Genomic DNA, 22,899 nt, shown 5'->3' with positions numbered 1-22,899 from the left:
TGCATGGGAAGGCAGTTTTATTAGGAAAGATGTTGCAACACTGCAACTCACGTGTCACGTGACCATTTATACAAACAATGAATGGGTTTTTTGCTTCAGGAGCTGTAAAATGGCCATGCCCATGTCTTCACATCTCAGCTCTATGTTTCACACAAAAACCTCCAAGTGGGTGTGCAGCTTTTATTCAAATGAAGGGGCGGCCAGCGTTCATCCTCCAGATACTAAAACCTCCAGAACTGAGGAAAGTGAGGGAGCGGCGTCGGTCCGTCTTTCCTCTACAGGTGAAAATATAAAGTCTCTTTGATTTGATCTGGAAGTGAGTTCACCAGGTAAGGATCCTACCAGGAAACATTAGTCATGTTTTTCAAATGAACTACATGGAATTGCACTGTATTTTTAGAACTATGTGACTATACTATACTATGTAATGATGGCGATGAAGTCTTTGAAGATGCTTTTGATGCTTAGATGTGAATATTCATTAGTTAATTGTATTCAGATTTCCAACATTAGCTTTTAGTTTTCCCAGATAAGATTGACACCAGGTCACAAGTTAGACTGTTGGCACACCTGATTCCATTGTTCCATTGTGAGACACGAGGAAGTCCCAGAACTGGTGTGACAGCTTGGATGAGTGGACAGCTTGGACACTTTACCAGTAAACACCTTCAAGAAAATATAAAGAAATAAAAGCAACAAAAACGTAAGTGGACTGAAAAAGATCAAATGAACTTAAGTGTCTCACTGATATTGGATCTATAACCAGATAACGTTCAGTTTGACAGAATTTAGATGCTGATGAAATGAACATATTTCAAATACATTTTCTTCAATTTGAGCTTTATTTCAGCCAGTTTGATAAATGATAATAGTTCATTTAATGCAATTTCAAAAAATAACACTTCATCTAAGTTTCATTAAAGTAATTTTATTGGAATTTCTTCATCCAGTTTGAAGGAAATGTTGTCATACAACTTAAATGCATAAATACAGAGCCCATGTGGTGATATCTCATGTTAATAAAATAATGCATGGGAGTTCACTACATTATCCCTGAGTCATTAAAGTTGAACTCTAAAGAATAAAGATTTTTATAGAAATAAGATGTCACTTTATTAATCCCCTTGGGGAAATCACTGATGAAGGCTGATATTTGATCCAAATCTTTGGTGATGACGCCATTTATACCTCTTTGTTTTTTTCTCCCTTCTCAAGCCAATGTTTCCTTGATCGTATAAATGCCCCCTTTGCTCTGTTTTAATATATTTTATATATATATCTAATTCATTCTGTAGTTCACCAACCAATACAACTCAAGCGTGAATTTTAAATACACAGTAACTATTATAACACTAATTCTAAGAATAACACAGCAACAAGTATATGTCTCCAATCGGAGCGATGTTTGTGTGTGTGAAGGGTGTGTGTGTGTGTGTGTGAGGGGTGTGTGTGTGTGTGTGTGAGGGGTGTGTGTGTGTGGGGGGGGGGGGGAGGGGGGGGAGCAAGAGAGAGAGAACAAAGGGTCATAAACCGAGGCTCTGACAGCAGGAAACCGTTGTAGGCCTTGCACTTCACAAGCCAATTTTACATTTGAGACTGCTTACTGCAAAAAATACATATGGAAATGTGAAACATATTTCGTTTTCCTACAAAGTATGAGATATTTGGACATCTATTGTATCCATTTGTACAAATCCTTGCACACTTATTTAAATGAAAATTTACAAGTAGAGATATTTGTTTGTGGATAGTAAAACACATTTGTGATGTGTCTCTTATTTATGGATCATTATAGACACATCTGTCAATAATATTGAGTCCAACCTCTCTCCATACTGCACAAGGTAGGCTGCAAGTACATGGGTCACATAATTAATATTAGGAGCAGGGGTGTTACAAATTTATTGTATGATTATTTAAGTAACAAAACATTTCCAATGACTTCCCAATGACTAAAAATAATCTTTGTGTTATTTATTCGATTATATTCGTATTCATTATGGCCAAAGCTGTCAGTGACAAAAATATGAGGTCAAACATGGCCCCATTTGCTCCATAGAGTAGATGCTAGTGGAAGGCTGATTCTTTTAACTGACTTGATTTTTTGGGCTGTCCAACGATAGTGAATCAACAGAGTTAACATTAAAGTCATGAGGACATTTATTTTCTTTCACTTTAATGTTTTAATGAGGTCAGAGTGAATAGAGTTCACTGCAGATGATGTGGTTAAATTACACCATTTGATAGACGCATAATAAAACTGTCCTGGACCTGTGATTTATGGTTTCTGGCCACAGGTTAGACTGGTTAATGTTTAACCAATGTTTCTAGACTTTGATAGTGAAGTTATGAGGGTGTGACAGCAGCCTCAGATCAGGTGCACACAGACACCAGGACTGATGAAGGAGAATAAGCAAAACCTTTTCTCTCAATGTTTCTTCTACAGATGAAGGTAGAAAGTCTCTTTGATTTGATCTGGAAGTGAGTTCACCAGGTAAGGATCCTACCAGGAAACATTAGTCATGTTTTTCAAATGAACTACATGGAATTGCACTGTATTTTTAGAACTATGTGACTATACTATACTATGTAATGATGGCGATGAAGTCTTTGAAGATGCTTTTGATGCTTAGATGTGAATATTCATTAGTTAATTGTATTCAGATTTCCAACATTAGCTTTTAGTTTTCCCAGATAAGATTGACACCAGGTCACAAGTTAGACTGTTGGCACACCTGATTCCATTGTTCCATTGTGAGACACGAGGAAGTCCCAGAACTGGTGTGACAGCTTGGATGAGTGGACAGCTTAGACACTTTACCAGTAAACACCTTCAAGAAAATATAAAGAAATAAAAGCAACAAAAAATTAAGTGGACTGAAAAAGATCAAATGAACTTAAGTGTCTCACTGATATTGGATCTATAACCAGATAACGTTCAGTTTGACAGAATTTAGATGCTGATGAAATGAACATATTTCAAATACATTTCCTTCAATTTGAGCTTTATTTCAGCCAGTTTGATAAATGATAATAGTTCATTTAATGCAATTTCAAAAAATAACACTTCATCTAAGTTTCATTAAAGTAATTTTATTGGAATTTCTTCATCCAGTTTGAAGGAAATGTTGTCATACAACTTAAATGCATAAATACAGAGCCCATGTGGTGATATCTCATGTTAATAAAATAATGCATGGGAGTTCACTACATTATCCCTGAGTCATTAAAGTTGAACTCTAAAGAATAAAGATTTTTATAGAAATAAGATGTCACTTTATTAATCCTTGGGGAAATCACTGATGAAGGCTGATATTTGATCCAAATCTTTGGTGATGACGCCATTTATACCTCTTTGTTTTTTTCTCCCTTCTCAAGCCAATGTTTCCTCGATCGTATAAATGCCCCCTTTGCTCTGTTTTAATATATTTGATCTAATTCATTCTGTAGTTCACCAAGTTGTATTTTATCTTCAACACTGCAGACAGATTTTCCTGTTATATCTGTAATCTCATTTGTAATCTGAACGATGTGTGATCTTCTCTTTTTAACTTGTTCTTTACCAAAGTAAATCTGAGTTTACATTTTAACAGTTCCCAACATTTTCCACAATCCCCAGTGCTAAGTGCTAGATTCCAGCATGTTTCAATACATTTTTTTAACTCGTTACAAGTCAGTAATGAATCGTTTAGCTTCCAGTAACGTTTGGGATTGTACTTACTATGTACATCAAGCAATTTGAACTTGATTTGAAGCTTTGTGGTCTGTCATGACTGAAGGGGAGATACTGGTGGATAAGACAAGCGTTTCAAGATCAGAGGATATAAGACAGAAATCCAGTCTCGATTGCGAGGTTAGGTCTTTGTAAACTGTTTCTCCATGGGGTTTCGGACTCTCCGTTTATCCATGATGTCTAAATGTTGACAGAAGTTAAGAAGTGCATTTGTAACAGCATTAGATCTTGGGGGGAGTCTATCAATATCATTATTTAACACCAAATTGAAGTCACCCCCACAATGAGTTTACCTAAGGGATATTTGGCCATAAGCCGCAATAATACCTCCTCTATCTCATTTAGAAGAAAGGAATTAGATGAAGTAACACAATGTCCATAAATATTACATAGAATCAAATATTTGTCCGAGATGCCGATTACCAAAATCAGCCAGTGTCCCTTGGAGTCAGCTTTAGTAAGAAGAACTTGTCCGAGTAGCAGTTGGATTTCGCATGCTGATGGTCATGCAGTGAAAATTCATTCCAAGATGAAAATAAAAGGAAATCAATTCAAACCTCTCCTGTCTGCAGTATCCTGTCTGAAGCCCTGATGCCACATTCTAGGTTCTCATCGTCTTGGACGGTCTTAATGATCTCGTTCCCACGCGTTAATGAGTTGTGGCCATGCAGTATTTTATTAACAAGATATGTCACCAGACGGGCTCCGTACATAAACTTTACAAAACAGACTGAAATAACATTTGGTGTAACATTTGGGGGACAATAAAAGTGATGTTCAACCTTTTTTATTGTGTGTGTGTGTGTGTCTACAGATGGCTGTGTTTAGCAGAGCAGGATTTCAGGTGGCCTCTGTGTGTGTGTTAATCCTGCTGCTGCTCTACTTCCTGCTGTTCCACTACTGTCCTCTAGAGGACCCGATTGAGGCCACACAGCAGCTACGGTAAAGCCCAGTGTGTGTGTGTGTGTGTGTGTGTGTGTGTGTGTGTGTGTGTGTGTCTGTGTGTGTGTGTGTGTCTGTGTGTGTGTGTGTATACTACCCCTATGGAAAGCCAAAAGCATCAAAATTCTCCTCTCTTCCTTAGCCGTATTAACCAGTAAAAATGCCACCATCACCTGTCAGATATCAGGTGATGTCAGGATGTCATGTGATGTCAGGTGATGTCAGGTGATGTCAGGTGATGTCAGGTGATGTCAGGTGATGTCAGAATGTTAGGATGTCAGGTGATGTCAGGTGATGTCAGGTGATGTCAGAATGTCAGGTGATGTGAGGATGTGAGGATGTCAGGATGTCAGGATGTCAGGATGTCAGGATGTCAGGTGATGTCAGGTGATGTCAGAATGTTAGGATGTCAGGTGATGTCAGGATGTCAGGTGATGTCAGGATGTCAGGTGATGTCAGGTGATGTCAGGATGTCAGGTGATGTCAGGTGATGTCAGGATGTCAGGTGATCTCAGGTGATGTCAGGATGTCAGGTGATGTCGGGATGTCAGGTGATGTCAGGATGTCAGGTGATCTCAGGTGATGTCAGGATGTCAGGTGATGTCAGGATGTCAGTTGATGTCAGGATGTCAGGTGATGTCAGGTGATGTCAGGTGATGTCAGGATGTCAGGATGTCAGTTGATGTCAGGATGTCAGGTGATGTCAGGATGTCAGGTGATGTCAGGTGATGTCAGGTGATGTCAGGATGTCAGGATGTCAGTTGATGTCAGGATGTCAGGTGATGTCAGGATGTCAGGTGATGTCAGGATGTCAGGATGTCAGGTGATGTCAGGTGATGTCAGGTGATGTCAGGATGTCAGGTGATGTCAGGATGTCAGGTGATGTCAGGTGATGTCAGGATGTCAGGTGATCTCAGGTGATGTCAGGATGTCAGGTGATGTCGGGATGTCAGGTGATGTCAGGATGTCAGGTGATCTCAGGATGTCAGGATGTCAGGATGTCAGGTGATGCCATGTGATGTCAGGTGATGTCAGGTGATGTCAGGATGTCAGGATGTCAGGTGATGCCATGTGATGTCAGGTGATGTCAGGTGATGTCAGGATGTCAGGTGATGCCATGTGATGTCAGGTGATGTCAGGTGATGTCAGGTGATGTCAGGTGATGTCAGGTGATGTCAGGTGATGTCAGGATGTCAGGTGATGCCAGGATGTCAGGTGATGCCATGTGATGTCAGGTGATGTCAGGTGATGTCAGGTGATGTCAGGTGATGTCAGGTGATGTCAGGATTTCAGGTGATGTCAGGTGATGCCATGTGATGTCAGGAGATGTCAGGTGATGTCAGGATTTCAGGTGATGTCAGGTGATGCCATGTGATGTCAGGTGATGTCAGGTGATGCCATGTGATGTCAGGATGTCAGGTGATGTCAGGTGATGCCATGTGATGTCAGGTGATGTCAGGTGATGCCATGTGATGTCAGGATGTCAGGTGATGTCAGGTGATGTCAGGTGATGTCAAGATGTCAGGTGATGTCAGGTGATGTCAGCATGTCAGGTGTTACATGATGTCACAATGTCGGATGATGTCAGAATGTCAGATGATGTCACAATGTCGGGTGATGTCAGAATGTCGGGTGATGTCACAATGTCGGGTGATGTCAGAATGTCAGGTGATGTCAGGATGTCAGGTGACATCAGGATGTCTGTTGATGTTAGGATTTTATGTGATGTCACAATGTCGGGTGATGTCAGGTGATGTCAGGTGACGAATAATGGGTGGGAACAAAATGGCCATTCAGTCTGAATATCAGGCTAGTTCAGCTCTCTCAGTATGTAAAATTAAATTTGCATACTGAGAGATATGACAGGAAGAAGTTTCCTTTACAGATGCAAACAGTAACTGTACATGCAGACCAAGCGTTTCACTGACTGTTTTCTGTGGTCAAACATTATCATTCTCAGTTAGTTTAACATTATTTGATTGTGTAGAACTAATTTGAATTTGATCATTTTCTTCATTTCATTTTGCCCAAAGGTAATCAATAATCATATGTCGGGAAAATGTAATCTTGAAAATCTGCTTTACTCTAGCCAGCTAGCTAGATGGCTAAATGGCCAAGGATCAATGGCAACCCTCACAGTTTTATTGATCATGGATTATTTCATATAAAATAGCAAAATCTAAAAACATTTGATATCCTCAGCTTCATTAGTTTGATTAAACACAACCCCCCCCCCCCCACCCCCCACCCCCCCCCCCCACCCCCACCCAGGACGGTGCCCTCCAGCGCTCCCCGCCCCCCCGCTCCCTGCAGCTGCCCTAAAGGCTCGATGATCTTCAGAGAACTTCTCCCTAAGGAGCAGTATGAGGAGCTGCAGCAACGCCGAGCAGAGGAGCTCAACAAACACAAGGCCAGGTAGACTGACTGACTGACTGCCTGACTGACTGACTGTCTGACTGTCTGACTGACTGACTGACTGACTGTCTGACTGACTGTCTGACTGTCTGATTGACTGACTGACTGACTGACTGTCTGTCTGACTGTCTGACTGTCTGATTGACTGACTGACTGACTGTCTGTCTGACTGTCTGACTGTCTGACTGTCTGATTGACTGACTGACTGACTGTCTGTCTGACTGACTGTCTGTCTGTCTGTCTGACTGACTGATTGACTGACTGACTGACTGACTGTCTGACTGACTGTCTGACTGTCTGACTGACTGACTGACTGTCTGTCTGACTGACTGACTCACTGATTCACTGATTGATTGATTGATTGATTGATTGATTGATTGATTGATTGATTGATTAATTGCTTTCATGGAATTACTATTTTACTATTTTGACAGCACAACATTAAACCAAATGATGGTAATTCTTAAAGGACAGAAGGGAATTTCAGTCCTTGGTTGACACTTTAACAGATTTTACACATATTGAATGATGAACTTCAGGTAATGATTTATTTCCCCCCAAAAAATTTATATGATAGGTTTTTGGAAAATAAACCCTAAACCTAAACCTAACCCTATCCAACCATGTTATAGATCTAAAACGGCAGAGATAACTTATCAGCAAACTGAAATTACAGTTAAAATTCACAACTATGATGCTACAGAAAATGCAGCAGTGAGCTGCCAAAACAACATGAGTGCTTAGCCGAAATTTGGCATATTTATTTACCAGTTCATATTAAGTCATGTAAGAGCCTTAATTTCACAGCAACAACATCAACAATTTTCCAAATCTGCCATTTTGCACAAACCATACAAATAATCTTTTTTAGATTTCACCTTTGCAAATTTGTCAGTGACTGATGAAGGTTATAAGAGTGAATTAGCAAGGGGAAATAAGTAGTCGTAATATGCAGATTTACATTATGAGTAATTTTTACCAATATTACCACATTCCAAGGGATTCTCCACATTCTCTACAGGACCAGGTCTGTACTATCCAGTCTGCTGTTTGCTCCGTCTAACACTCCTCTGCAGTATCCCATCCAGGGTTTCACAGTGCGACCTTTGACCCCCACTCTCATACCAGGTACACTACAACACTGATCAGCAATCTGATTGGTTAAAGACGTAGTCAAGTTTCAGTCAAAGCAACCTGATTGGTCAAAGACTTGTTCAAACGGTGCTGATAATTCTCATAAATCTGTAGCTGTGTTTTATCAAAATGGATTCCATACTATGGTAACTCTTGTGGTAACCAGGCAGCGAGTTCTTGATCTGTCTTGTTTTCTCCTGTTTTTATTCCTGTGTTTCACTACTTTTGTCAGTCGTGTTTTGTACCTTGTCAAGTCAAGTAAAGTTTATTTTTAAAGTACTTTTGTGGACCAAACCGCTGTAAAAGTAAAAAAGTACCTGTTGTACCCATAATCAAGTAAAGCATGTCCTTTATAGGATTATTGCTGTGGTACACCCTCACTACCACCCTTACACCACACAATACTACAACTATAAAGCAGCTAAGATGAACTCAGAACAGCAATTTTAGGCTGTGTGCCCACTGGGAAGCCCTCTTTACAGCGCTGGCTTCTTTTTTCTCCTTATTTCCAATTCAGAGGAGCTGTGCTGCACGTTTCATTTCAGCTCAGTTGGCGCAGGTCAGTTCTAGTCATCACATCAGTTCAGCTCAGTTGATTTTAACTCAGTTCAGGGATACACGGACACTTCAGAGGATTGCTGCTAAAGAGTAACTAAACCCCAAACCCAAATCTGTGGTGAAGCCTGACACCTAATGGTGAAAAGTAGGGTACTGCATTGACCATCTGCTATTGGCTGGTCTTTGTGCCAGGTGATGTCACCACCTGTTGTACTCTATGGAAGGTGACATCATCTGGCACCAAAGACCAGCCAATAGCAGATTGCCTAGATGTCAGGTTTCACCACAGATTTGGGTTTGGGGTTCAGTTACTCTTTAATAAAGTCATGTCGCTCTGAGTCTGTGATACACACTCAGAAAAACACCACTGCTGTAAGAACTTAATGGACAACATATGATCAAGCTTTACATCTAGAGGAAATACTACCTGGGTCATATTATACATGTCAGTAAACTCAATTCACAATTGGACATTTCAGTCATTCACAAGACACAACTGAATGTAAATTCTCCATAGAGCCCCATTCTGTATGCGCTCTCTACCATTTCTGACCACTAGGGGGCAAAGGTGAGTTTTTGGAGTTGCATGTCCATGTGGTAGGAGTTGTGGTCTTGGCCAGTGCAGTACTTTTCACTGTTAGGTGTCAGGCTTCACCACAGATTTGGGTGGGGTTTAGTTACTCTTAAACACAAAACCACAGGCTCAAAAATTACCAGAGAATTGAACCGACATCTCTGTGACAGGCTGACAGTTACCACACAGTTCAGGACCTGTATGGCAACACTCCAACCAGGACTGAAGCTGTTCTGAACACAACAGGACTCCCTACTCCTTATTAGAAACTTGATATTCATTCTGTTAGGCGTTTCAGTTATTTTGTCCCCTGTAGCTCTCTAGTGATGGGTTGATTCACGTTAAAGTGATCAGTTTGTTAAAGTGAACTGAATCGACTTAACAGGCTTAATCAACCACAGTGTCAACAAACTCACAAACTGTCATGTTTACATAGTCGACTAAATGGTCCTGAACGAATCAGCCTCCTCCCCTCAGCTGGCCTCACCTCAGCTCTCAGGTTACCACAAGAGCAACATAGCAGCCAAAACAACACAACTAGCCCAGTTTGATGGGGATTATCAGATTACCTGTTGTCTAATCTCCATTAAACCTGAGTTACTAAACAAGACAGTGTGAATGTGTGACACCAGAAGTCGTTTTGGTTTCAGGTTTAGCGCTGCACACAGGAAAGAGAAGCAGCTATAAGGTTGGTGTGATCCCAGAGCTAATCAACCCAGCATCATACAGTGGCCGCCTGGCTGGTCCACACAAGATGGCTGCCGAATCTTTGATAACAAGCAAGGATGAGATAAGATGAAACTTCAGTCTTTTAATGATCTACTGGATATAGATACGAATACAACAAACAGAACATATCTAATATAATACAACGAATACAAAATATTGAAGGCAGGGCTCCCACAGAAATCAGAATCTGCTTGGTGTTGTTTTGAAGGCGGGTACGTTTCCGTGCCAATGTTATCAAACATGCTACGGCGGCCATCTTGGTGTTACCCTTGGAGATAAAAGCAGGAAGGGACAGAAGCGTTGCGGCGAGGTGTGAGTTCAGGCTCTGAACCGCTACCAGGGTTCGACCGATATGGGTTTGTTTCTCAGAGCCAATTCTGATATTTTTGGATTGAAGGTGCCAGTAGACGATATTAAATATATGATTTTTTTCCATTTTCATGCCAAAAATGCTGATTGTATTGTATTCAAATCAGTAGATATTTTGCACTGATATTCGGTATCTTTACCATTTTTTTGACCAGGTATCCAGTGTTTCCCTCAGATTTTTATTCTTGTCAGGATGGAAACAGAATTTAGACCATCATGGGACACTAAATCTCTCCATTGACACCCAGACAAATTAAGGGAGGAACCTCCCTGAACACAGGGATATATCATATCAGACGTGGACGACATCTGATATTTAATAACATATCAGCACCGATATATCGGTGTGACCCAAATGTCTACCTGCTCACTCTTTGTTAGTCGATCTGGATAAGAGCCTCAGCTGAATGAGTAAAATAAAAGGTGAAATGCAAAACGAGCCAACCTAAAACCCTCCAGACGGATCTCCTGGTTCACTTCTAGTTTTACAAATACCCAAAATGTAATCTCAAAACATAACAAGTCCCAAATGGATGCAGCCATCAAACAACACATGAAGAAAATACATGACACGTCAGTTAGGGAGCCACACAACACGTTACCACCCACTCCATTACCTGGACTGATGGCCTGTCAAGCTAAGTAGAAGGGTTCCACTGATCAATGGAGCAGATATCGTCCTTTTATTAGATATCAGATATAATCACCTGTAGGTTCCTCCTGTCTGTCTCCAGTCTGGAAAACCTGACATGACATTTCATGTTCTTTGCACATTTTATTTATTCGTTTAAATGTTTGTTTATGCTTTTAGCCATATAATTCTTCTTTTAAAGGCAGAAATACATCCCAGAGGGAGAGGAGGCAGAGTTTTAAATCCTCCATAAAGAGCTACATAAAGCAAAACCAATTTTTGGATTTTTCTTGCCATGAAATGGTCAAAATGTAACGGTAACAAATATCAGCACAAAATGTCGACTGTCTTCAACACTATATAATCAAAAGCGCTTCCAGTGTAAGCAGCTGAGGAGGCGGCGGTCTGCCTGTTCACCTCTGAGCTCCCTGGAGGAAGAGCTCACACCCCACAACGACCTCTCTGCCCCTTCTGTCTGTGCAGATTTATCATTAGACAGCAGGAACCTTTCTATCTGTTCTGATTCTGTGGCTGTGGGTTTAGAGTGCAGGTCTCCGCTTAGTTTCCATGGTTACACTCTTCATTAAGGATGCATGCTAACAGGAAGGTTGTGATTGGATGAGACATAATGAAACTTTATCATAAAAATGCGTTTCTCAAATATTTGTAAAGCAGATGAAAAATCAACTTTTAAAGCAGAATTTGAATTTAACAAATCCATTCCAAAATGAGATCTTCACCCTTTAAAAATAATAACAAAAAAAAATCCTACAATAATAAGTAAAAAGTAAAAGACATTTTGGGTTACTATCAAGGTCATGAGGCATCAAGACCTTTGCCTACTAAATGGTTTCCTATGTGGGAATGAAATTATCTGTGTCTTTGAAATACTAAATAATTTCCGGCACCAATTATTTTCCAAAACTGTTTTTGAATGAAAGCCTCCATCGACACTGAAGGAAAGGCGAGTCTCGAACTTCCAATGTAGCTGCACTTCAGTCAGGATGTGCGTGCCTTTCTACTCTGAACCACACATGCCTTTATTGTAGAGTGTCACCAAACCTTGGTATGGAAGAGGGAATTCTCCTTAATGTGAATGTCATGTAGATTTAGAGTAGGTTGGTTTTAATGAGGAATGCTAATGATGCTAATCATGATATTCGTACTGTTGATATGATGGATATGATGTCAGGGGTAAAATGAGGGTGGAAACACTTTCAGAGGGCATCACTAGGTTCACACACACTCACACACACACACACACAAAGACTGTTACTTCATGTGTCTGTCCTGTAGGTGTCGCTGACTGTGTCCAGAGGCGTCTTGGCCACAGAGAGTCCGGGGGAAAGCGTAAAGGTCAAAGGTGAGATTCCAATATCAGGGCCATGTTCAAACCTTGCACCGTTTTGTTACGGTGCAAAGCGTTTGCTCCCAACACTGTTCAGGTACGTTTGATCCTATGGTTTGCTCATTTGATCCTGTTTGGGGTGATTCTGCATTTTCATTGGCTACGTACAAACGCCTGTCACGCAGATGCACAATTGGTGCAGAGAATTCTTTGAGAAGGAGGCACAGAATCGCCGTCTCAGCCAATAACAACCCGTAACAAACGCTTTGCAACAGGACGTTCAACACACTACCTTTTCTTTTTAAATCTGTTTGCTACATTTTGGGGCGATTGAACTAATGTTGTGTTCCATTCAGAATCTGAGGTCGGAAGATCCCAGATGAAAGTTCCCTCTGACCTCCGACCTCTGTGCATTCCAGTGGTCCAGCTCGGAGAAACTAGAGAAGAAACATGGATGCCCTCTAGATTTAAATTTGCCAAATGTAGAATCCTGTTCCCCAGGCAACAGCTAATGCTGTGTCAATTATATCTGGCAATTATTAGCTGGCTTTCAAATTCACATGTGTAACCATTTAAACACGACTGTTATGATAGATTTAAGGCCACATAATACTGACAAAGATTATGAACATGCTAAAAGTAAGGATGTGTAGCATTTGCAGTGTATGCCGCCATATTGACGTGACGTCAGATAACTGCATTTCAAAAAGCGGGTTGAGAAATCTTTCCAGTGTTTCCTACATGGAATTCTGACTTGAAGGCCGTTCCACTGCATTTCTCCTGGTAGAAAGTCAGAATTTCCAGCCTCCGATTTTGAATTGAATGCAGCATTACTCCATCCTAGACTGTAGTTTCTGTTCTACAAATGGAGCTGCTCTGGAGGCAGAAATAATAATCAATATTGGTTGAGTTAAACCCCAATGGGCGGAGCCAAAGAACCACAGTTTTTTGGAATGCCAGTTAGCTAACTGGCAAACTTGAACTTCTGCAGAGGAAGCCCAGTCGTTCTTGTTGATTTCATATCAAATGAACTGGCGACACCTTGTGGCAAAAAGACGTTACTGCAGACAGTGCTGCTAGTTTTTGACAGAAGCTTGTAAATTACTTCAGCTTGCAATAAAATTATTTTAAATTAATATTTTATGTCAATAATTAATATCTTTGATAAGTAGTTGTGTAATAAACTGGATAATGTCCAGCGAGCCAGTCAGCATTATTTTGCAATAATGAACAGCTTGCAGTGCATTATCCCTTATTTATTACTTACTAACACTCACCGCTATGGTATATATTTTATCCACTTATCTTAATAAAAGTAAAACGTTTTAAGACATAATATGAGATGAAGTTACTTCATGAATGTTTCTTTTCTCTCGTAGGTAGGTCAGAGGTCAGGGTCTGGAGCTGGTAGGGCTTCAGTAAATATTTTTCCGTTCAGGTTTTAAACAGATTGTAAGCGAACTTTTGAAAAGTCAACAATCTTAAAATGTGAATCAGGTGCGTTTCCATTAATGGCTTCTAAACAATAAGTAGGTTTGGCATGTGTGCAGGTGAGACAAGATCACAATGGAGAGAGCTTTCCAGAGTTACTTGCCATTGGAGAAGTAATAATTATTCTGTCATGTAATCTACTGCTGGCCATATATCTTGCTTCCCAGCAGCGATGACTAATGCTATGACCAATATGTTAATGTATGGAGAAATGCCCATTCAACGACAGTCGCCGTACATCTGTCTGTCTTGTCTGTTGGCAGACAAACAACAGCCTGCCAACAAGAGATGTTGGCAGACTGTTGAGATTTGTTTCTCTCATTTTTCTGTGATGTAAATCCATGGTTCTAAACAACAGGTGATGGTGAGAGTACGCTGACTGTGGAGTCCAGCAGCCTGGCTGAGCTCAACGACCTGCTGGCTAACATCTCCTATAGCAGCACTGTCTACCATATACACACTGGAGACCTCGGTATGTGTCTTATACAGTGCAACTGAACTGGAAAACAGAATCTAAATCTGAAGAATCTAAATGCGTTAAATGCAAAACAGACCAAAATATGTTTCAAGTGTAAATTTGGCATTTGGGGGACTAGAGAAGTGGTGTTCAACCTTTTTAATTGTGTTTGTGGTGTTTGTGTGTGTGTGTGTGTGTGTGTGTGTGTGTGTGTGTGTGTGTGCGCGTGTTGGCACTTGCATGTGTGAGTAGTCAATAGAATTAGTATATTGAGTTACTGAGGGAAACTTGGTGTTAAAAGTCATCTAAAAAAGTCATTTGTGACGTTCTGACCTCTGAACAGATGAGAGAGTCTGCAGCTCAGATCACAAATGTTAATTCTCTCTCTCTTGTTGCTTCTCTCTCTCTCTCTCTCCCTCTCTCTCTCTCTCTCCCTCTTTCTCTCCTTCCTGGTGTCGCTTTGCTGAACAAGCAGCCAATCACATTTGGCTCTGGATCAGCTGCTTCCTGGATGGAAGCTGTCTGATGTGGAAAATTTGTAAAAGATCAGTTGATGTGTTTTTAAAGTACAAAGTCTAGATTTTACTTTTGAAGTGTAGTGTGTAAAAGTATAAAGTCTTAAGTAAAAGAACTCGAGTAAAGTACAAATACTTGAACAAAGTATTTTTTACCTCGTTACTTCCCACCTCTGATGTGGATGGACTTATTCCACAGTTAAGAGCCACTCTCAACCCCAAAATGTTTAATTAGGAATTAAGAAACAGGAAAGTCTCTTCTGTCCTCAGCTCACTTCCGGTATGAGAACCATGAGGCTGTCTTCCCCATCGTCATCCAGCAGCCTCGCCTGCCGATCCTCTATGAGATGGGCAAAGGTAGGACTCCAGTTACCATGGAGGAACGCTGGAGAATGTGTCATGTCACCTGAAAACCCCTCTGTAGCTGCACTGCAAGAAATATCCACCTTAACAAGTAATTTAGTGTAAATAGTGTCTCAAAATCGTATTTTGCGGTTTTTGCTTGCTTCAGAAAGTGTTGATATCTTGAAACAAGGCAGAATATAGTGGATCGTTCCATTAGCATCAACACATTGGCACAGTTCAGTTGCAGTGGAAACTATTATCTCATCACATCAGTAAATTTTACGACTCAGTACTGGATTTAATAACTTGTTAAGATGGATATTTTTTGCAGTGTGCTTCCCATTCACACTGGTTCAGCCTCCTCAGGCATTGCGCTTGCCCTTTTACAGCAAAAATATGGAATGTAACAAGTCACCTGGTCTCGTACTGCGTCTTCACATCTTATTTTTCTTAAAACAAATCCTTGCCTCGTCGTCTCTCTGTCAGACATCAGCTCCCAGGTCTCCATCGTCACTAAGACCTTCCTGCGCTACAGAGAGTTGAACGTGTTGCTGAGCAGCATCCGGCGTTTCTATGACAACATAAACGTCATCATCGCCGACGACAGCTTCGAACCACAGAGCATCACCGGAGAACACATCCAACACTACATCATGCCCCCAGCACAGGTGCACACACACACACACACACATGCACACACACACTTCCGATGACAGAGGGGGAAACATTAACATGAACAATCGGCATCAATAGGCCAATCAAACATAACGATTAACAACTTAAATCATATATTTCTTCAACATAGCAAACTGGCAACGTAGTTTAGCCTCTATATGATTCCCAGTACTCACTTCAGTCAAAGACACATACAAAGAGTGGGATTTGAGGTGTTGTGCCAGGAATTGACTGACTGTGGTCTCCTATCAGGTTTCCCAGTTGCCTAGAGAGGGCGTGGGGCGTGTTTCCTCTACCTTTAAAGATGGAGCATAATTAGTAGGAGTGGAAGATCTGGGAATGGAGGGAAGTTTAAATACTGAAGCTGTTTCGTACAAGATGGCAAATCTTTGGCTTTTGGAAAGAACCTGAAGAAGAGAGACAGTCTTTAGAGACAGAAACAACCCAGTAGAGATCTACAACAATCACCAAGTAGTAGGAACAGGTAAATATAAGTGTCTACAGCAAGTTTGACTTAAGTTCAAATATAAGTCTATTTATTACGTCCGCCAAGGAGGTTATGTTTTCGGTGCCGTTTGTTTGTTTGTCTGTTAGCAGGATTACGGAAAAACTACTGGCCCAATTTTCATGAAACTTTGTGGAAGGGTGTAGCATGGGCCAAGGAAGAACCCATTACATTTTGGAGAGGATCCGGATCCGACTCACGAGCAAGCAATAATAGCACGAACCTTGGCGGAGGTCTGCGCTCTCCGAGTGCCCTTGTAGTTTATTTTATTTTTTATTTTATTTAACTTTTATTTATCCAGATTAGCGTCACTGAGATTAAGAATCTCCTTTTCAAGAGGGACCAGGCCAAGAAAAGCAGCACAAAGTTGCAGACGCCACAGCAAACATCTCATCACATTACAGCATTATACATGATCAACAAACATTCAACATTTCATATAAAAGCAATTTAAACTATGGGAAAAAACAATTACAATTTTCACTACCCCCCCCCCTACCTTTAACCATTGTTTTAAAATCATTCAATGAGACAAGCTCCTGTAATCCCAGGTGCTTCTGGAGCTCGTTCCACGCCACAGGGGATGACAACTGAAACACTTTATGCAACTTGCCCCTGTAACTGAAAGTTCACAAGTTTGACCCCCCAACGTGTTCGTTATTGTCAAAGTGTCTTCTGAACAAGACCACAACTCCTACCACATGGACATGCAACTCCAAAAACTCACCTTTGCCCCCTAGTGGTCAGAAATGGTAGAGAGAGCATACAGAATGGGGCTCTATGGAGAATTTACATTCAGTTGTGTCTTGTGAATGACTGAAACGTCCAATTGTGAATTGAGTTTACTGACATGTATAATATGACCCAGGTAGTATTTCCTCTAGATGTAAAGCTTGATCATATGTTGTCCATTAGGTTCTTACAGCAGTGGTGTTTTTCACAGACTCAGAGCGACATGACTTTATTAAAGAGTAACTGAACCCCAAACCCAAATCTGTGGTGAAGCCTGACATCTAGGCAATCTGCTATTGGCTGGTCTTTGGTGATGTCACCACCTGTTGTACTCTATAGAAGGTGACATCACCTGGCACCAAAGATCAGCCAATAGCAGATAGCCAGTTCAGTACCCTACTTTTCACCAGTAGATGTCAGGCTTTACACAGATTTGGGTTTGGGGTTTAGTTGCCCTCTAAATCCTGTTTGTCTTGTTTTATTAATGAACTGTAGCTCGTTAGATGAAACTACAGCAGGCGAAGTGGCAGCTGAAGGTTGCTGGCAGCAAGTATTGCAAACAGCTTGGACATGGGAGCCAGCTACTTAATATTCATGAACCCTTTCAGCCAATGAGCGCTCATTAGTCTCATTGACTTCCATGCGGTGCTGCTGGTCTCTCTGGCCACTAGAGGGCGCTCCAAACACTCGGCTGTAAAAGATTTCCAGTGTGAAACGTGTTTCCTCCCACAGGGCTGGTTCGCTGGCAGGAACCTGGCCATCTCCCAGGTAACCACCAAGTACTTCCTGTGGGTGGATGACGACTTCCTGTTTACAGAGAAAACAAAGATAGAGAAGCTGGTGGAGGTGATGGAGGCGGTGCCTGACCTGGACGTGGTGAGAATGACATTACTGATTCCCCACTTATATTTTGGAAAACACATTTTACATGGTCTCCTGGATGTGAGAATAGATAGATAGACCTCTAACAACAGAACTGCAGCTCTAACTACAGGAAACCACCCCAAAACGCAAGGGATTATGGGTAGAAGGAGACGGACAGCCTAGGAGAACAAAATGAACTCTGGACTGATGCTCATATTCAGCTGTTTCTTCATGTGTTCTTAAACCTGCAATAAGCAATTTCAGCCCCTGTAACCAATCCTGAAACTAACGTGTGCTATGTGGAGATTTCCGTGAGACGTAATGATATAAACCAGTAGCCACACACGCGGGCCAGCTGTGTTGTTTTCACCTCTTTCCTAAAGCTTGTTGTCAAAGTCGGCCTGAGTCGTAGCTTTTCCTTTTTTTTTAAACTAGCTCCTCTCCTCTCTCTCCCCCTCCCATCCCTGAAAAAAAGTCTCGTAATGTTGGAATCGATGAAGCGAGCGAGGAAACGTTTTCAACTAGTAAACTTGCTACCTGCCTCTTCACTTGTCATTGTGGGTCATGTGACCTTCAGCGGGAGAAAAATCTGTTAAAGTGAGACTGGTAACCGGCGACATTTCTCCGTAGGTACGTTTGTTTTAGCCATTAGCCTTTATGCACGGTTTGTCCTTAAGGGCTTCTGTAGCCCAGCAGGTTTGCTGTGTGTTTACAAAATGTGTTGCGGTTTCTGTCTCCCTCTAGTGGTCGGAAAATCGCTTGGTGTAGCTTTAACTGGCATGAACACCACAGAAAAAGAGACACACAAGTCCATCATGCTTAGATAAAGTTACACTGCCAAAATCTCTAACATCTGACTTTAATTTCCAAGTCCTGGTTGGCTTGTGATTGGTCAGTGTGAAACTAAATGAACCAAATACAACAATGTCAACTTTTCCACTCTGGTTCAGATCAAAGAAAACCGACTGGGGAGGATCACAGCCTTCGTTCTTAGTTTTATCGTGTTACAACAATTACACAACATGTTCTGAATGGGCTTACAGGCCCGAGAGACAGGAAACTTTACTCAGCAGACCGGGAACCATGTTAATGGTCCATTCAAGTAAATAAAAAATGTTAAAAAAAAAAACATGAAAAGTAACAAAATTGCAGCGATGAGATTTTCTTGTGAGTACCGCAGTAGATGAGAAATATCCAGATATGTTATCTGTATCCTCAGGCCCGGCCAGAGGAGTTTAGACTGGCATAAAAACAGTCTTAAAACAGACAGACTCTCATATCATTTGTGTTTGCCTATATTATTCTGATTGAATTTGCCTGCTTTATTAGTCTCTTTTTTAAACATTTATCTTCTGCGTGTTTTCTTACAATTGTTAATTGCATTGTAAATTGTAAAAAATGTTTTTGAAAGTTGCATAAAGTTTAGAAGAAGAAAAGGTTGAAATTATTGTTATGTATCAGTTATTAATGATTGATTATTCATTATTTCCTATAATACATATAAGACACAAGTTCTCTCTCTCTCTCTCTCTCTCTCTCTCTCTCTCTCTCTCTCTCTCAGGTCGGGGGGTCAGTAACTGGGAACCAGTTTGTCTTCTCTCTTCTCTATGAGGAAGGCGAGGAGGAAGATGGAGGCTGCCTGAACAGGAAGTCCAACGGGAAGTTCCACCCACTTCCTGATTTCCCACAATGCTCTCTGGCCAGTGGGGTGGTCAACTTCTTCCTGGCTCGTACGGACGCCGCGCGGAGGGTGGGATTCGACCCCAAGCTGCAGAGAGTGGCGCACTCAGGTGGGTCCAGAGCCATACATAGACAGAGTTTGGACACTCAGGTGGGTCCAGAGCCATACATAGACAGAGTTTGGACACTCAGGTGGGTCCAGAGCCATACATAGACAGAGTTTGGACACTCAGGTGGGTCCAGAGCCATACATAGACAGAGTTTGGACACTCAGGTGGGTCCAGAGCCATACAGAGACAGAGTTTGGACACTCAGGTGGGTCCAGAGCCATACAGAGACAGAGTTTGGACACTCAGGTGGGTCCAGAGCCATACATAGACAGAGTTTGGACACTCAGGTGGGTCCAGAGCCATACATAGACAGAGTTTGGACACTCAGGTGGGTCCAGAGCCATACATAGACAGAGTTTGGACACTCAGGTGGGTCCAGAGCCATACAGAGACAGAGTTTGGACACTCAGGTGGGTCCAGAGCCATACAGAGACAGAGTTTGGACACTCAGGTGGGTCCAGACCCAATAGACAGAGTTTGGATACTCGGGTGGGTCCAGAGCCATACAGAGACAGAGTTTGGTCCTTGCAGTTTTCACTGAACAGCCGTGTTACAAGTATTTCTTTTCTTTGAGACCAAATGTCCGTCTCTCTCTGTAGAGTTCTTCATGGACGGGCTGGGCTCCTTGCTGGTCGCCTCCTGTAGCCACGTGTCCATCGGCCACCAGCCCAAAGGAGGCAAAAGCAAGGACCAGGCTCGCTACAACACCTTCAGACACCCAGGAGGGGGCGACCAGGAGCTCAAACTGAAGCTGCACTTCTACAAAAACCACCTGAAATGTGTTCACTTTGGATAGAAAACAACCAGAACAACAAAGAGAAAGCCATTTCAGTCGAGGTCACCGGTCATAATTACATTTTGATTTGTCAAAATTCTACTTTAATCAAAATGTAATGTGACGATAATGATACCACCACTGAATGATAAATTAAGATCAAGACAAAATCGTTATCTGCAGCTCCTCTGCCACTAGTGAGCACGACATCACAGATCTCCACTAACAGGCTTTCAGCTGTCGAGAAAAGGTCATGACACCTGGAACTGATACCGACATGTCAAACGTATGTTGTATGGTTTCAAATTATTATTTTATTTTATTTTATTTTGTTTTTGCAAATAATACAACAAGACAGTAACATACAAAACAACATGGGAGAGCAGGGCATGTTGTCACATGTTTTACTCATTGGTGTATTCCTCAGTAGTGCCTTGCTACTGAGATACAGCATATATTTTTCTAGCTAGATTAAGGTCTTGTCAAAAAATGGCATTTTTACATTTTGAATAATTTACTGGAAGAAAAAGTTATTACTGATAAAATACCACTTGACAACTTGTGACAACTTACCCCATGTCAGGGCATGTTGTCACATAGAAAAGTGTGCTGTGTGTGTGCATACACCTCTGTTTCCTCTTAAGTATATATAAAAATAATGAACATGAAAAACATACTCTTGTATTGAAAACAACATACTTCATCTCAGAAATCAACAGCCACCTCACACCAGGTAAAACAACCGTCCCTCACCTATCCTGGGACGCACAAACAGAAATTCTGAAACAATTACTAACCGTATGATTTATTAATGTACATGTAATATATAAATTTAATTTGATGTTTTATTATGTAAAATGGCTTCTTATTCACTTAAAGAAAACAGTAATAATAGTAATCTGCCTCAGTGACTGTCTGGTCCAGCAGAGAGGCCAGCTGCTACACAAGCCAAAGGTTTGTGGGTGCAAGAACCAAACTCTTATTTATTCAGAAAATAATAAATGTAAAGCTATTTCTAATAAAAAAAAGAAGAAAAGGATTTGGATAGTTATGACAACATGCCCTGAAATCAATGTGACAACACGCCCCACCCAGGCTTTTCTGACAAGGTCCCTTGTCACAGTGTATGATTATTTTGATTCCTTTATAAGAAAAAAATGAAAAGCACTAAGATTTTCATTATTTACTTTCAGGTATACAACTTTTATTTGTGTTTACTTGTATTTATGTTAGAATGTTTTGACTTAGACTGTTGAAATCAACATAGGTAACCTGTTATTAAGAAAGTAAACATTTTTGTAATTGGACTTTTGGATCTAAAATATTTAGTTTCAGAAATAAAGCCAGTGAGACAACTTACCCACGTGACAACTTACCCCGCTCTCCCCTACATCAATACATCATAATGACATATAGAGGGGGTACAACAGGACACATTTAACAGGACAGACGGGACTTAAAAGAAATAAGACAAACAGAACTAAATATACGGGCTGGTGTGGTGATGGGCTGCACATTTCTTGGTTAATTCATGTTTAACTATTGTTGCGTGGGTATGTTAGTGTTTAGTGTTGTGGGCCAGTTGTGGAAAGAGGAATCAGCGCTGGAGGTGTTGTAGAAAGGGGGACCAGGTATCTTCAAAAAAAATTGATGTTATTTTTAAAGGATGTTGTGAGTTTCTCCAGGTTTGAGTGGTCTGCTGGACAGTGTGAACATGTGTTACTTTGGGTGAAACCCATGCGGAAACGTTTGTGGGCAGTAATGTGGGTTTTATGAAGGACTTTATACTGTATTAGTTGGGTTTTGGAATTGCATGTCATTGAAAATGTGTTATTGCATATACTTTGCCAATTGATTTCATGGGTTATTTATGTCTATGGACCATTTGTCGATTGGAATTGATATAGATCTGTCTTCTGATGTTAAGAGTCTGTATATTTGAGCTAAGATTTTTTGAGGTTTGAGGGATTGTAACTTTAGGGATTATTAAAATTTCTGATGTATGGTTTAAAATTAGACGTAAGTAGTTTGTTTTATTTTATCATTTTGCTGTTTGCTTTAAATCTACACCAAGCGATTTTTTCCGACCACTAGAGGGAGATAGAAAGCGCAACACATTTTGTAAACACACAGCAAACCTGTGCTACAGAAGCCCTTAAGGACAAACCGTGCATAAAGGCTAATGGCTAAAACAAACGTACCACAGAGAAATGTCACCGGTTACCAGTCTCACTTTGCCAGATTTTTCTCCCGCTGAAGGTCACATGACCCACAATGACAAGTGAAGAGGCAGGTAGCAAGTTTACTAGTTGAAAAC

At 41.1% G+C, this 22,899-nt stretch overlaps 1 protein-coding gene across 3 annotated transcripts; it reads left to right on the top strand.

Annotated features, from left to right (window-relative positions):
- The first annotated feature begins 257 nt into the window (after positions 1-257).
- LOC139920205 (beta-1,4 N-acetylgalactosaminyltransferase 1-like) lies at positions 258-22,600 on the top strand. 3 transcript variants are annotated; one of them, XM_078284781.1, is made up of 14 exons: positions 258-329; positions 595-703; positions 2,447-2,494; positions 4,548-4,675; positions 6,947-7,090; positions 8,112-8,218; positions 10,007-10,044; positions 12,382-12,448; positions 14,283-14,396; positions 15,167-15,253; positions 15,728-15,909; positions 17,886-18,029; positions 19,579-19,807; positions 20,407-22,600. In XM_078284781.1, exons 4-14 carry the CDS (start codon positions 4,548-4,550, stop codon positions 20,601-20,603), a joined length of 1,437 nt encoding a protein of 478 aa, XP_078140907.1. In that variant the 5' UTR covers positions 258-329; positions 595-703; positions 2,447-2,494; the 3' UTR covers positions 20,604-22,600. The 3 variants fall into 3 exon arrangements, with proteins under 3 accessions (XP_078140907.1, XP_078140908.1, XP_078140906.1); XM_078284782.1 differs by lacking the exon at positions 2,447-2,494; XM_078284780.1 differs by lacking the exon at positions 258-329 and having other exon boundaries at positions 460-703.
- The last annotated feature ends 299 nt before the right edge of the window (positions 22,601-22,899 follow it).

This window comes from Centroberyx gerrardi, chromosome 7, assembly GCF_048128805.1.
Source record: "Centroberyx gerrardi isolate f3 chromosome 7, fCenGer3.hap1.cur.20231027, whole genome shotgun sequence".
Taxonomy (NCBI): domain Eukaryota; kingdom Metazoa; phylum Chordata; class Actinopteri; order Beryciformes; family Berycidae; genus Centroberyx; species Centroberyx gerrardi.
The sequence above is the reverse complement of the archived record's forward strand: the minus strand, read 5'-3'. Positions and strand labels throughout refer to the sequence as shown.